The 13,103-nt window shown below is 42.2% G+C and overlaps 1 protein-coding gene across 1 annotated transcript; it reads left to right on the top strand.

Annotated features, from left to right (window-relative positions):
* drc12 (dynein regulatory complex subunit 12 homolog) lies at window positions 1-12,721 on the top strand. Its single transcript, XM_087976557.1, has 8 exons — window positions 1-223; window positions 3,212-3,283; window positions 5,415-5,480; window positions 6,435-6,554; window positions 7,735-7,827; window positions 8,322-8,452; window positions 11,772-11,806; window positions 12,130-12,721. Exons 1-8 carry the CDS (start codon window positions 1-3, stop codon window positions 12,149-12,151), a joined length of 762 nt encoding a protein of 253 aa, XP_087832683.1. The 3' UTR covers window positions 12,152-12,721.
* Window positions 12,722-13,103: the final 382 nt, after the last annotated feature.

Genomic DNA, 13,103 nt, shown 5'->3' on the forward strand with positions numbered 1-13,103 from the left:
ATGACCCAGGCTTTTCCGTCTCCAGGCAACCTGCATCGGCGCTGCCTAGCAACGTCAAACATTGACCTCGACGTCCCACCTCTGCACTGCAGTTATTGGTTCGTTGCTGTGTATGACGTCATCTTGCAATCTCTCATTGGTGCACAAACATGTCGATCAGGCCTCATCCGGTTTCTGTCGGAGCGTCCAGCAGAAGCTGCAGACAAGCGATTCAACAAACTGTGTAAATATGTTTTCTTATAATTGCAAATAGATCTACATTGTTCCTAAATTAATTTTGCATCTACAATTGTTTCTGTTGATTTTGACAACATTTAATAAATTACGTTTTCTATTCAGTCTTTAATTTGTAGATTTCTTCCCATATCGGAATTGCTTGCACTTAAAATATTTCAATCTTTTATATTTTAATTTAGTTATCTCTGCTGTTTTGTTATTTTATTGTGCAACTGTGTGGATTTTGAGTCAGCTCTTTGTTCCTTTTTTAACTTCTATTTCTCTCAATGTATTTATTTTGCTGCTTCCTTAAAAAAGACTTCCCAAAAAGTGTCTTGAGAATGAACGTCCCTAATTCTCTCATCCCCTTTCCCTGGGATATTCCAGAAAGACTTTCAGTAAAGGTCACTCATAGTTATTTAATGAACATAGAACATAGAACATTACAGCGCAGTACAGGCCCCTCGGCCCTCGATGTTGCGCCGACCTGTCATACCAATCTGAAGCCCATCTAACCTACATTATTCCATGTACATCCATATGCTTGTCCAATGATGACTTAAGTGTACTTAAAGTTGGCAAATCTACTACTGTTGCAGGCAAAGCATTCCATACCCTTACACTCTCTGAGTAAAGAAACTACCTCTGACATCTGTCCTATATCTATCACCCCTCAGTTTAAAGCTATGCCCCCTCGTGCTTGCCGTCACCATACTTGGAAAAAGACTCTCCCTGTCCACCCTATCTAACCCTCTGATTATCTTATATGTCTCTATTAAGTCACCTCTCAACCTTCTTCTCTCCAACGAAAACAGCATCAAGTCCCTCAGTCTTTCCTCGTAAGACCTTCCCTCCATACCAGGCAACATCCTAGTAAATCTTCTCTGCACCTTTTCCAAAGCTTCCACATCCTTTTTATAATGCGGTGACCAGAACTGTACACAATACTCCAAGTGCGGCCACACCAGAGTTTTGTACAGCTGCAGCATAACCTCATGGTACCAGAATTCGATCCCTCTATTAATAAAAGCTAAAACACTGTAAGCCTTCTTAACAACCTTGTCAACCTGGGTGGCAACTTTCAAGGATCTGTGTACCTGGACACCGAGATCTCTCTGCTCATCTACACTACCGAGAATCTTACCATTAGCCCAGTACTTTACATTCCGGTTACTCTGACCAAAGTGAATCACCTCACACTTGTCCGCATTAAACTCCATTTGCCACCTCTCAGCCCAGCTCTGCAGCTTATCTATGTCTCTCTGTAACCTACAACATCCTTCGTCACTATCCACAACTCCACCGACCTTAGTGTTGTCTGAAAATTTACTAACCCACCCTTCTACGCCCTCATCCAGGTCGTTTATAAAAATGACGAACAGCAGTGGACCCAACACTGACCCTTGTGGTACACCACTAGTAACTGGACTCCAGGATGAACATTTCCCATCAACCACCACCCTCTGTCTTCTTTCAGCAAGCCAATTACTGATCCAAACTGCTATATCTCCCACAATCCCATTCCTTCGCATTTTGTACAATAGCCTACTGCGGGGAACCTTATCAAACGCAGGTGAGGGACATTCTAAGATCACCCAGACTGACTTAGAGAATTTTGGTTGAATCCCATTCTCTGTTAGTCACGGCCTGATTAGAAACATAAGCATTTAGGTCAATCATGTATTTGAGCTTGAGGGGGAGAACAAAACATGTCAGGTCTTCTCCATGCACCGTAGAGGAAAGAGCTTGTTGCTGGGTCAAAATCCTGAAACTCTCTCCCTAACAACATTGTGGGTGCCTCTACAGAAAATAGACTGCAGCGGTTCATGCAGGCACCGCAAGAGCAATTAGGGATGGCAATAAATGCTGGCCCAGCCAGCAACCGGCACATTCTTTACATCCTTTACAATAGACACCATCATTTTCCCAATCCTGGCGGGGTGGGAGAGAGGCATATGCATGTCTCAAAACACGCAATCGTGATTTACAATCAGCATAATAAGTACTTTTTGAAGTCATTCTTAAGATCACTTATGAAGTTAAATTCGAGTTGAGACTGTTGTTCTTGGAGAGGAGAAAGCAGAGAAGAGATTTTATTGAAATATTCAAATTCATGAGTAACCTGGACAGAGTAAACAGAGAGAATATGTTTTAATTAATGAAAGGTTCAAGTGGGCACAAATTTAAAGTAATTTGTGTAACAAATAAAAGCAAACAAGGAAAAGTTTTATCACACAGGGAATGGAGTTGCTCAAAGGTATGGTAGAAGTAGGTTCAAAATTGTCAAAGGTTCCACGTGCAGGATGACAGAGGGAAGGTAGGAGAATGGCACTGGGTGATTTACACATTCAGACAGCCAGTGTGAACATTATGAGCCACATTGAATCTTACTGCATTGCAGCAATTCTGTGATTGTGTAATGTAGTCACAAAGCAGCCAATTTACACACATCAAGCTCCCATAAACAATAATGTCATCAGTCCAGATAATATGTTTTTGTGATATTACCAGATATGGGCCTGAACGCTGGCAGAAATCATTCTTCCCAATCCACTTTTCAAAATAAAGTAATGGGATCTTTATATTCTCTGGAAAGAACAAGAAGGGCCTTGATTAGAGTCTCATCTGAATGACAAAACCAACAGTGCGACAGTCCCTCAGTACTGACCCTGCAACAGTGCAGCACTCCCTCAGTGCTGACTCTCTGAAATGCGGCATTCCCTCAGCACTGACCCTCTGACAATACAGCATTCCCTCAGCACTGACCCTCCAACAGTGTGGCAGTCCCTCAGTATTAACCTTGTGTGTCACTACATCCATACTGCTCTGTATTGCTGGACAAGATTTTATGTAGCAATCTCTGCGATGGATCTCTGGACTTGAACTCTCCTGCCTGAGAATTTGCAAATGTTAGCAATAGTGTCAATATTGGCAGATGTAACAACCAGTTGCAGCCTCCTCCTTCACAGGAACGTGTTTATTTGCTTCTTTGCAGGTTTAGGATATTTGAGGAAAATGCCACCTAAGAATAAGGGAAAGACAAAGAAAGTGAAAAAAGGAACAGAAGGTGAGTGAAGAGCAGAATAAATAGCAACATCTCAGTTGGTATTTTGTCACAAGTACATTCCAGTGTAATGCTCCACAGTGTGAGATCAGCATTGATCTCGGATTATTTGAGGAGTTTGGAGTGAAAGCTTAAATTATTATTTCTTTTATGGCCAGGGTTTCATTTCTGTTGTTTTGCTTCACTGGCAGATCATATAACATCTCAGGGTGAGGGAGGGACGGATGTGAAAAGGGGTCAGTTGTGGAGTTTATACGCATCATGTGGCCAAGCTCAATGATGCAGCTGGTCACTTCCTGCCTGAGCCTTTGTGATCCACTCTGGTTCACCAGTTCAGGACCATGTACATGAACCTGATGTACCTTTCCATCAATACTCATCCAATTTTATCACAGCACCACCAAACATGAGAAGCAGAGATTTCGGTGGGGGCTCGGAGCACAGGCAGGAGGAGTTGCACTGGCAGAAGATGTCAGTTAGTTTAATCTCAACAATTTTAGCACAACAAATGACTGACTTAAATCAACAGTAGCCATGCTCTTTGTGTGAGCTGCATTACTATGTCCCAAGATTCATATAATCTGATATCCATCATCGAATCCTGCAGGAACCTGGGCTCACTATTCCCCCTCCACCATTGCTTCAAACTGGGGCACCGATCACACTGTTCAAACAGGCTGACGGAATGACCACCTGCTTACTGCACAAGAAAACCTTTAAATTATTTAAATTTTGAGACGTGTGTCCCATGTAGTTTTAGGGAGAAACTACATTATTTTTTTTTATGTTGTGCAAGATTCATTTTCAACCAAGCCTGACAAATATGTTCTAAAATACACAAGAAGGCAATAAATGATGTGAAACAAAAACCCAGTCAGAGTAAAGAAAAACTGAAAATGCAGGAAAAACTCAGCAGGTCTGGCAACATCTGTGGAGAGAAAGCAGAGTCAACATTTCAGGTCCAGTGACCCTTCTTCACTCACTGGACCCAAAAAGTTAACTCTGCTTTCTCTCCACAGATGCCGTCTGACCTACTGAGTTTTTCCAGCAATTTCTGTTTTTGTTTCTGATTTCCAGCGTCTGTAGTTGTTTGGGTCTTTTGTCCTGTTTAGTGTTTAACCTGTTCAGAGTACCTCAGTTCTTTTTTATTATTGCATGGATAATGGAATACAAATGTTTTACTTCAGTTGTACAGGGTATTGGTGAGACCACATCCGGAGTTCTGTGTATGGTTTAGATCTCTTGGTTTAGGAAGAGCAGTATTATCATGGAAGCAGTTCAGAGTAGCTTGCCTTGACTGATACCAGTCATGTAAGGGTTCTATAAGCAATAGTTGGGCCTGTATCAGAAGATTGAGAGGTGAGCTTATTGAAACATGTAGGATCCTGAGGGGACTTGACAGGGTAGATGCACAAAGGATGTGCATCTCCTAGGGTCTAGAACTAGAAATAGATGCTTTAAAAATAAAGCATCTCCCACTTATGATAGAAATGAAGTAATTCTTTTTCTGTCAAAGGGTTATTCGTCTGTGGAATTTTCTTCTCCAGAAAGCAGTAGAAGCTGGGTCGTTGAATATTTTTTAGACTGAGTGAGATAGATTGATGAGGGTGTGAAATGATCATCAATGAATTTGTAACTGCAATTAGATCAGCTATGATCTGACTGAATGGTTAAGCAGCCTCTATCCAGCTCCCAAATCATATGTTGATCCATTAAAGGAATAGTTTTAACTTTGTCTTCTGTCACTCCTGATTGAAGTCAGTGTGCCCCAGGGCTGGTGAGGATATTTTTCCAGCCAGACTTTCTACTCCATCACAGAAGCATCAGATTTGATGTTATCTTCACTCCATACTTCCCTGAAAGGCTAGTTTCAAAGCTATTGATACTGTGTAATTATTCCCTGGGGAAATGAGCCAATTCAGTAATCATTCCATGTTATGATCTCTAGCTGCCACAGACAAGAGAATCTCAAAACAAACCAATTTCTGATTTGCACATGATTTGGAATTTTATGTAATGATAGGAAATCTAGCAATTTTGTTTTTGTTTGTATGTTGTTCTCTCCCTGTTCTCTCTCACTCTCCTGATTCCTGACATCTCTTGTGTGCCTCTCTCACTGTTTCACATATTATAGGGGACACCGTTGAGGAAAAATACAAGAGAACAGTTCATCAAGTTGAATCACTCAAAGATCAGTTGGGTAAGAGAATTCATTCTATATCCAGAATTTGAAATAAAGTTGGACACTAATTTCAGTTGGTGGACCTGAAGAGTTAATAGATTGGACGTGTTGATTGGCTGGAGTAAAGAATTTCACACAGGCCTTGTTGTTGCCATCACTGACAATTGCGTAATTCTCTGTAGCTCACTGTCACCATCAGCAGCCACACTCAGTAGCTGTTTTGTCAAGTTTAGGTTTTAAAGACAGGCCACTCTCCTCTTAATGGCCAAGGAATAACCTTCCAGTACAAATTATTAAGCATTACATTCTGCATATGGCTGACATGTGATTTGTTGCACTGGAATGGATGGGACAGTGTAGAGGTAGCTTTATTTTGTATCTAACTCCATGTTGAACTTGTCTTTAGAGTGTTTGATGGGAACAGTGTAGAGGGAGCTTTACTTTCAGTTTATATTCAGTTTAAAACCGTGCTGGGAGCTTTGCTCTTTATGTGGCCCGGTATTGTCCCTGTCCTAGGCGTGTGTGATGGAGGTGGTGTCGAGGGGGCTCTACCTCCTGTTTACTTTCAGTTGTAAAAAAAATGGAGCCTTACCTTCAATTTAAAAGAGCACAGAGAGATTTACATTCAGTTTAAAAGGGTAGAGGAAACTTTACTTTATATCTAACCCTCTACAGTAACTGGGAATATTTGATGGAGGCAGTGTCAAGGGAACTTTATTTTAACTTTTAAAGAGTAAATGGGGTTTTACTTTGTATGTAACCCCATGCTATTCTTTCCATAGAGTGCTTGATGGGGATGGTATCGATGGAGTTTTACTCTGTATCTAACCTTGTGCTGTCCCTGCCCAAGAATGCCAACACCAGGAACTGAAAGTGGCAAAATAAACTATTTTCTAGTATTTCTTATTTGATGAGCATAAACTGAGAGTTGGATTAAAGGCACTGTGTGAATGTTTGATTCTTCATTACCAGTTTTGCGGAAAGATATTGCAAGACAGGCTTTGATGGTTAAAGAAGAGTGGAAGGCAAAGTTGCAACTTCTCAAGAATGATTTGGCTGAGGAACAAGACGTTAAGAAGGCAATCCACTCCGGTAAGTGTAAGACATAAATGGAAACAGAATCTAGCATCTGCCCATGATGCAGAGTGAGGCAGGGACTCCACTGAGAATATCAAGGAAACAAGTCTGTCACAAACTGACCTTCCTGGGGCCTGACCTGGTCTGTGCAAAGTGAAAGGATCAGAGCTGGTACGGGATGTCCAAGCCCCTCACATATTCCAGAGTTTCAAGGTTAGTGATTAGTTCCTCTGAGAATTTCAAAGATGTTGTTGTGATTGGGTGAGGGTTTGATAAAACCAGGTTTAATTACAGGGACGGCCAGCTGCAGCCTCAGCTGTCTTCTCCTCACCTGGACCAGCCCATTTTGGGCTAAATAATATTGTCACCGATTATTTCCAATCAAAAGCTGCGCCTGAATACCATTCAGAGAGATGTCTGTTCCAGGACACAACAGAGAGTCAGAAATGTGCGATTGAGACTAGAGCAGAGGAGGAGTTACGGTTAGGGTTAGCAGAGTGAGATAAATTTGGTATGACGACATTCTGAGTGTACATAGAGAGTTATGAGGGTGAGAGAGCAAACAAGCTGGAGAAGTGTCTCAGCATCAGGAGTCCATCAAGACCACACAGGCTCTGAGCACACAGCATAAAAGCCCAGTGCCCTAGAGAGCATTGGATCCCTCAAATGTCCATTATGAAAACCAGCCTTCCTTCCGTAAACTCCATCTACACTTCCTGCTGCCTTGGGAAAGCGGCCAACATAATCAAGGACCCCTCCCACACTTTTCCATTGGGCAGAAGGTACAAAATTTTGAAAACACATACCAACACATTCTTCCATGCTGTTATCAGATTTATGAATAGACCTCTCATGTATTAGAGTTGATCTTTCTCTGCACCTTCTCTGTAACACTCTATTCTGCATTCTGTTCTATTTCCCTGATGGACTTATGTTAGGTAAGATTTGTCTGGTTAGCAGCAAAACAATACTTTTCACTGTATCTTGGCTATGAAATCAGATAAGGCAGGTTTGAACATGTGGGTGAAACACAAACCATTGATACAGCTGCAGCAGCACAAGACACGGTCACCACAGCAAGCTCCCCAAACAGAGCTGATTGCTACTGAGAGGGAGCACAAATGATCAAGTTTGAAGTGAATGTTGTAAACAGTCCCTACACCACTGCAGTCATCTTCATCTCTCTTCATTCCAGACATGACTCGTCAGTACAAGACAATGAGGGCAGACATGGAACTGAGAGTACATCAGCTGGAGATTGAGATCAGTCACCTGCAGCAACAACTCAGTGAGTGCTATGAACACCACACAGAGCAGTGTCAGCATTGGAAGTATGTGTGTACCTGTCTGTTTGTGTATGTGTGACTATCTGTAGTGTATGTGTGTGTGTAACTTGACTGTATGTTTAGCGTTTGTGGCCAAATTAATGTTTGTCCAAAACTAAATTACTGAAAATCAGCCTAACCTGATCACACTAAATCCACTGGTATGGAGATGCCTCTGGTGTTGTGTGACTTTTAACTAAATCCACTAGGACCCTGCTAGGACTGTGTTGGGATTGGATTGGGACTGTGCTGGATCTGTCTTGGGATTATGCTGGGAATGTATTAGGGTTGTGCTGGGAATATGTTGGGATTGTGCTGGGAATGTGTTGGGTTGTCCTGGAGTTTGTAACGCTGATTGTACCATGGAACTTTGTTACAATTTTGGTTTAATGAGAGAAGGGGGAACCATGAAAGTGAAGATTTCCTGAACTAATTCAGTCACTTATTTTCTTTTCAGCATCATGTCAGCAGCAATTAGCAAGGACTCAGGAGGAGAAGTTGCACATCATCAAGGAGAAGGATTCCACCATCAAAGAACTCCAGAGCAAGATAGACAACATGGAGACTGAGTATGAGGCCATCCTCCATGTAAGTAGCCATGTCAGGAAGTGATAAACACACCTGTGTCGTAGGGATACATATCTGAGTTAGTATTTTTAATTCTTCCACAGGATGTAAGCAGTGCTGGCAAGACCTATCCCTGAACTGATTGGCTGTTGTCCATTTCAGAGGACAGCTTTGTTAAAAGCTGCTGTCTTTCTGAACTGCTGTCAGCTCAAGGTCATGAAACCTCTCAGTCAGACATGAAACATGCCACAACACCATTTCAAAAAGTGTGGCCTGGGAGTTTCTCCCTGGTGTCTGAGCCAGTATTCACCTCTCAATTAATCTGGCCACTGCTGCTTTTGGGGTACTGCTGTGTGCAAGTTGCCAGCTGAATTCACATCATTACAAATAATGACATTTCTTTCTTTTTTTAAATTTTTTTTCCACAAGTTTACAAAAGAAAACTAAAAAAAAGACCCAAGTATAAACACTGATATACAGTTAAATCTTAAATAAATCATAACCAAAATCTATCAAACAAGAAAAAAAAAGAGAAAAAAAAAGACAAAACTCAACTAACTACTCATCTAACTTACAACTAACCAGAGTGTATCATTAAAATTCTTACATTATTTAAGAGAGAAAAAAAATCCAACAGATAACACATAAATTGAGCAGTGATATACATGCTCGGAATGTGTTAACATCAGATCACAACAAAACCCGTATTTATCCAAAACATCCCGAGCATAGAGCACATAAAATTTACAAAAATAAAAGCTCTTTAGTACATTCAGATCAATATAATAAAAAAAATTTCTAAATAGTAAAGAAAAATAAAACATATTTAAATGGAGATCTTCCCCCTTATTCCCAGGGGGCATCACTTCCTTTCCAAAAAACCCATCATAACCTCTCCCAACCAGTGCTCCACCCTTGACCCAGGCACCCCACGATAGGATAAAGAAAATTCAAGTATACTACTGAACTAGAACTAACAGTGAGTACCCTATCCCCCACCCACACCAACACCTGGATATATTTGGTAAAGTTAATACCGTATATGAACATATATGACTATAAAATTACAGTCTCAGCAAATAATAATTAAATATATTAATACAAAATAACAGGGGAAAACAACCCCGCTCCCAAGGACAAAGATAAAATAAGATAAGGTAACCACCTTCCCCCCATCTACATAAACTAGACTCCTTGGCCTATATTTAAAAAAAGGGGGAAAGGAAATCGCTAAGTAAAGGATGAATAAATAAGTCCTTCTTCCCACCCCCCGGAGATAATATTAAACAGTAAGATAATGAAAGGAAAAAAAGGGGGGGGTTGACCAGGGTGGGGGTAGGGCAAAACAACATCAATTAACTCTTATAATTTGTCTAAGAGAGTCCAAACGTTCCTTGGCCTTCTCCGGTGATCCAAAGTTAAACATGGACCCTTCATGGCTAAAGCGTAGTATAGCTGTGTAGTGCAAGGAGTATTGAATGTTTAAATCCCTTAAACACTTCTTTGCTTCATCAAACGCCTTCCTCTTTCGAACCAAAGCTGGGGAAAAGTCCTGAAATAACATAATCTCGGATCCCTTATGAGCCATTGCTTGTGGATCTTTCCCAAGATTTCTGGAGGCTTCCAAGAGCATCTGCCTCACTTTATAGCTCTGCAGCTGGTACAGGACCGGGCGGGGGCGCTGGTTTGAGCTGGGCCCGTGTATTGCAACCCGGTAGGCCCATTCTACCCTTACCCGGCCTGATCCAGCCTCCAGATTCAATAACTGCAGAAGCCACTGTTCAAGGAACCTTGTAAGCTGGCCACCTTCTTCTTCCCGTTTGGGAAGGCCCAGCAAACAAATATTTTTTGACAACCTTGATTCTCGAGGTCGTCAATGTGGTTCTCTAAGGTCCGGACTTGCTGCTGAGGGTCCAGACCCGATCCACGGCTGATTCTGCAACGGCCTCGGAGGTCGCGGCCTTTAGCTCCACCCCTCCGACTTGGCATTCGATTTCTTCGCTGTCGCGGCTGTGCTTTTGTAGCGTGGTCGAGAATGAATTCCACCGACTTCGGGACTCTTCTATGAAAGCATCGATCTTTGCGTCGAGTTTGGAGATTATTTCCGCGAGGCTCGCCACCGTAGGTAAGTCCCCGGGGCGGCTGCGGACGCCTCTGCTGCAGCTGGGGAGGGTGAGGGAGGGGGTCCTGCCTGCTGAGAACTGCAGGCTCTTTTCCCCCTAGTCATTTTTACAGGAGATGGAACTGTATAAATTTAGTACTGAACCACTAATTACCATTAAATAAAAATTATTTTTAGTTGATTTGGTGAGTGTGGTGGGGGAGGGTGGCCCACTTTGCCTAGGTCTTGGGAGGAGCACTATAGACTCAGACTTGCTGAGTCACCGCCATCTTGGATCTCCATAATGACATTTCTAAAGAATTTCATTGTTGGGATGCCCCAAGCACCTGAAAAGTGAATTCTGACTGTGTCATTCCAATTTTTTCTGTATCTCTAACTAAACTCAGACACATCCGGGTTTAGTAGTTCAATGTATGGGACAGCTAGGGGGCAAAGTACAACACAGAAACAAGCCGTTCGGCCCACTTGGTCTATGCTAGTATTTACAATCCACATGTAGACTCTCCTCACTTCCCTTCTTCATCTCACCCTATCAGTTTCTCCTTCTCCCTCTTGTCTCTATCTAACTTCTCTTTAAATTTACTATTTAACCTCATCTTACTCCCTGTGACAGCGTGTCCTACACTTTATGCATAAAATTCTCAATTGGATTAATCAGTCACTATCTGATATTTATGGCCTAGTTTTGCACCCCTTCATATTAGAAACATCTTCTCTTTATCCTAACTAACACTTTCATAATTTTAAGCCCTCTATCCAGAATTACTGAAGGAGTTGAATATATGACCATAAGACATAGGAGTGGAAGTAAGGCCATTTGGCCCATCGAGTCCACTCCTCCATTCCATCACAGCTGATGGGCATTTCAACTCCACTTGCCCCCACTCTCCCCGTAGCTCTTGATTCCTTGCAAGATCAAGAATTTATTAATCTAAATAATAAAGCAGCTTGAGAGTTGTTCAGTGAGCTTTTCCCAGGCTCCTCCTGAACACAATTCCCTGTGTTGTAAACTCTTCCTACTTCTTGCTATCTCTACATGCCGTATTCAAGATCCATCTCACTGACATCAGAACCCCAAACTGAAAACAAGCCAATTCGCCCAGACATGTCTGGCAGGTACTTCAAGAGAGGGATGAGTAAATCAGACAATTAATCCCACATTCCCTCCTCTGGCTTGTCAGTCCTGAGATTTTGCCTTTGTTTGTCCGTGGATTTTAGGTATCGCTGGGAAAGTTAATATTGGCCTTGAAAAGGTGAGTATTTGGTCAACTCCCTTTTGAAAGTTAGTGTTGAATCTACTTCTTAAATCCTTTCGGGTAGTGTGTTCTAGATCACTGTGTAAAATTATAATTCTCCAATATACATCCGGGCTTCTCCTTGCCATTTTGGAACTCTGAGATCTCTCAGAGATCCTTCCTCTGCTCCCCCTGTTAACTCATAAAACCGCAACCAAACGCCTAGGTGATTGAATGGGATCCTTTCATGCGGTATCAGGCTGGGGCTTTGTGAACACTGAGACACACTGACCCCTCTCTCTGTCTGTCTGTCTGTCTTTTGCCTGCCCTCCACAATACAGGAGAGCCTGGACCTGCTGCTGAACAAGATGGAAGCAGCCAGACTCCACTGGGAGAAGACAGCAACGAGTTTCCATTCTGAACAGAAGCAAAAACTGCTGGAATTTGGACTCAATCCTCTGGAGATTTAAGCCCTGGGGGATGGTGGTTATTTGGTTGGCGGGTCCCCGGGTGTAATTGTTTTCTTTTATTCTTTCACAAGATGTGCATATTGCCTTTGAAATGGAAGGTTTACAAAAAGCCATTTAAGGGACAACCACTTTACTGAGTCTGGAGTCACAATCAACGGTTGAGTCTAGTTTTCAACTCCAGATTCATTACTTCAGTTGGTGATAATTTAACCACTGTGGGTTGCCATAAAACTTATCTGGTTCACTGATGTCCTTTAGGGAAGGAAACTCCCAATCTTACCTGGTCTGGCCTAAATCCAGACCCACAGTAATGTGGCTGACACTTAACTGCCCTCTGGGCAATTAGGGATGGGCCATAAATCCTGGCCTGGCCAGCAACACCCTCATCCCATGAATGAATACAAACGAATAAAAAGAAATTAATAAAAAGTAAAATGAATAAAAGTAAAATGAATAAAAAGTACCAACTATGCTCCTGCTATAACCGATGACTCCCACCTACCAACTGCTCTTCCAGATCTCCTTCTGCCTCCCCTCACTGTTCTTATTTAAGGGGTTGCAGCAATTTTCAATTTTCAAATATGGGTCCAAGGGGGAAGAATTGCAAAGAGCTGTTACATGCAATTTGTGCAGTAAGCCAGCACATTGTAAACATGGTAACATTCCGAGCACCCTCAGTTCCCACGAGTTATTATGGTTTGTTTTGCCTGATGACAAGGGCTGGCATTGTGCTCAAACGGTAACTCAAAACATTTCTAGTATCACTCAGACCAGTTAGAGTCATGGACTCACAGAGACGTACAGCGCAGAAATGGACTCCGGTCCAACTTGTCCATGCCAACCAG

The sequence above is a fragment of the Chiloscyllium plagiosum genome, unplaced genomic scaffold (genome assembly GCF_037043375.1).
Source record: "Chiloscyllium plagiosum isolate Xiang-an unplaced genomic scaffold, Cpla_swu_hap1 HiC_scaffold_29, whole genome shotgun sequence".
NCBI classification, from domain to species: domain Eukaryota; kingdom Metazoa; phylum Chordata; class Chondrichthyes; order Orectolobiformes; family Hemiscylliidae; genus Chiloscyllium; species Chiloscyllium plagiosum.

Coding starts and splice junctions, on each gene's coding strand:
- drc12 (XM_087976557.1), top strand. CDS start 1: ATGACCCAGGCTTTTCCGTCTCCAGGCAACCTGCATCGGCGCTGCCTA. Junction 5,481..6,434: donor ATCACTCAAAGATCAGTTGG/GTAAGAGAATTC, acceptor CTTCATTACCAG/TTTTGCGGAAAGATATTGCA. Junction 7,828..8,321: donor TCACCTGCAGCAACAACTCA/GTGAGTGCTATG, acceptor TTTTCTTTTCAG/CATCATGTCAGCAGCAATTA.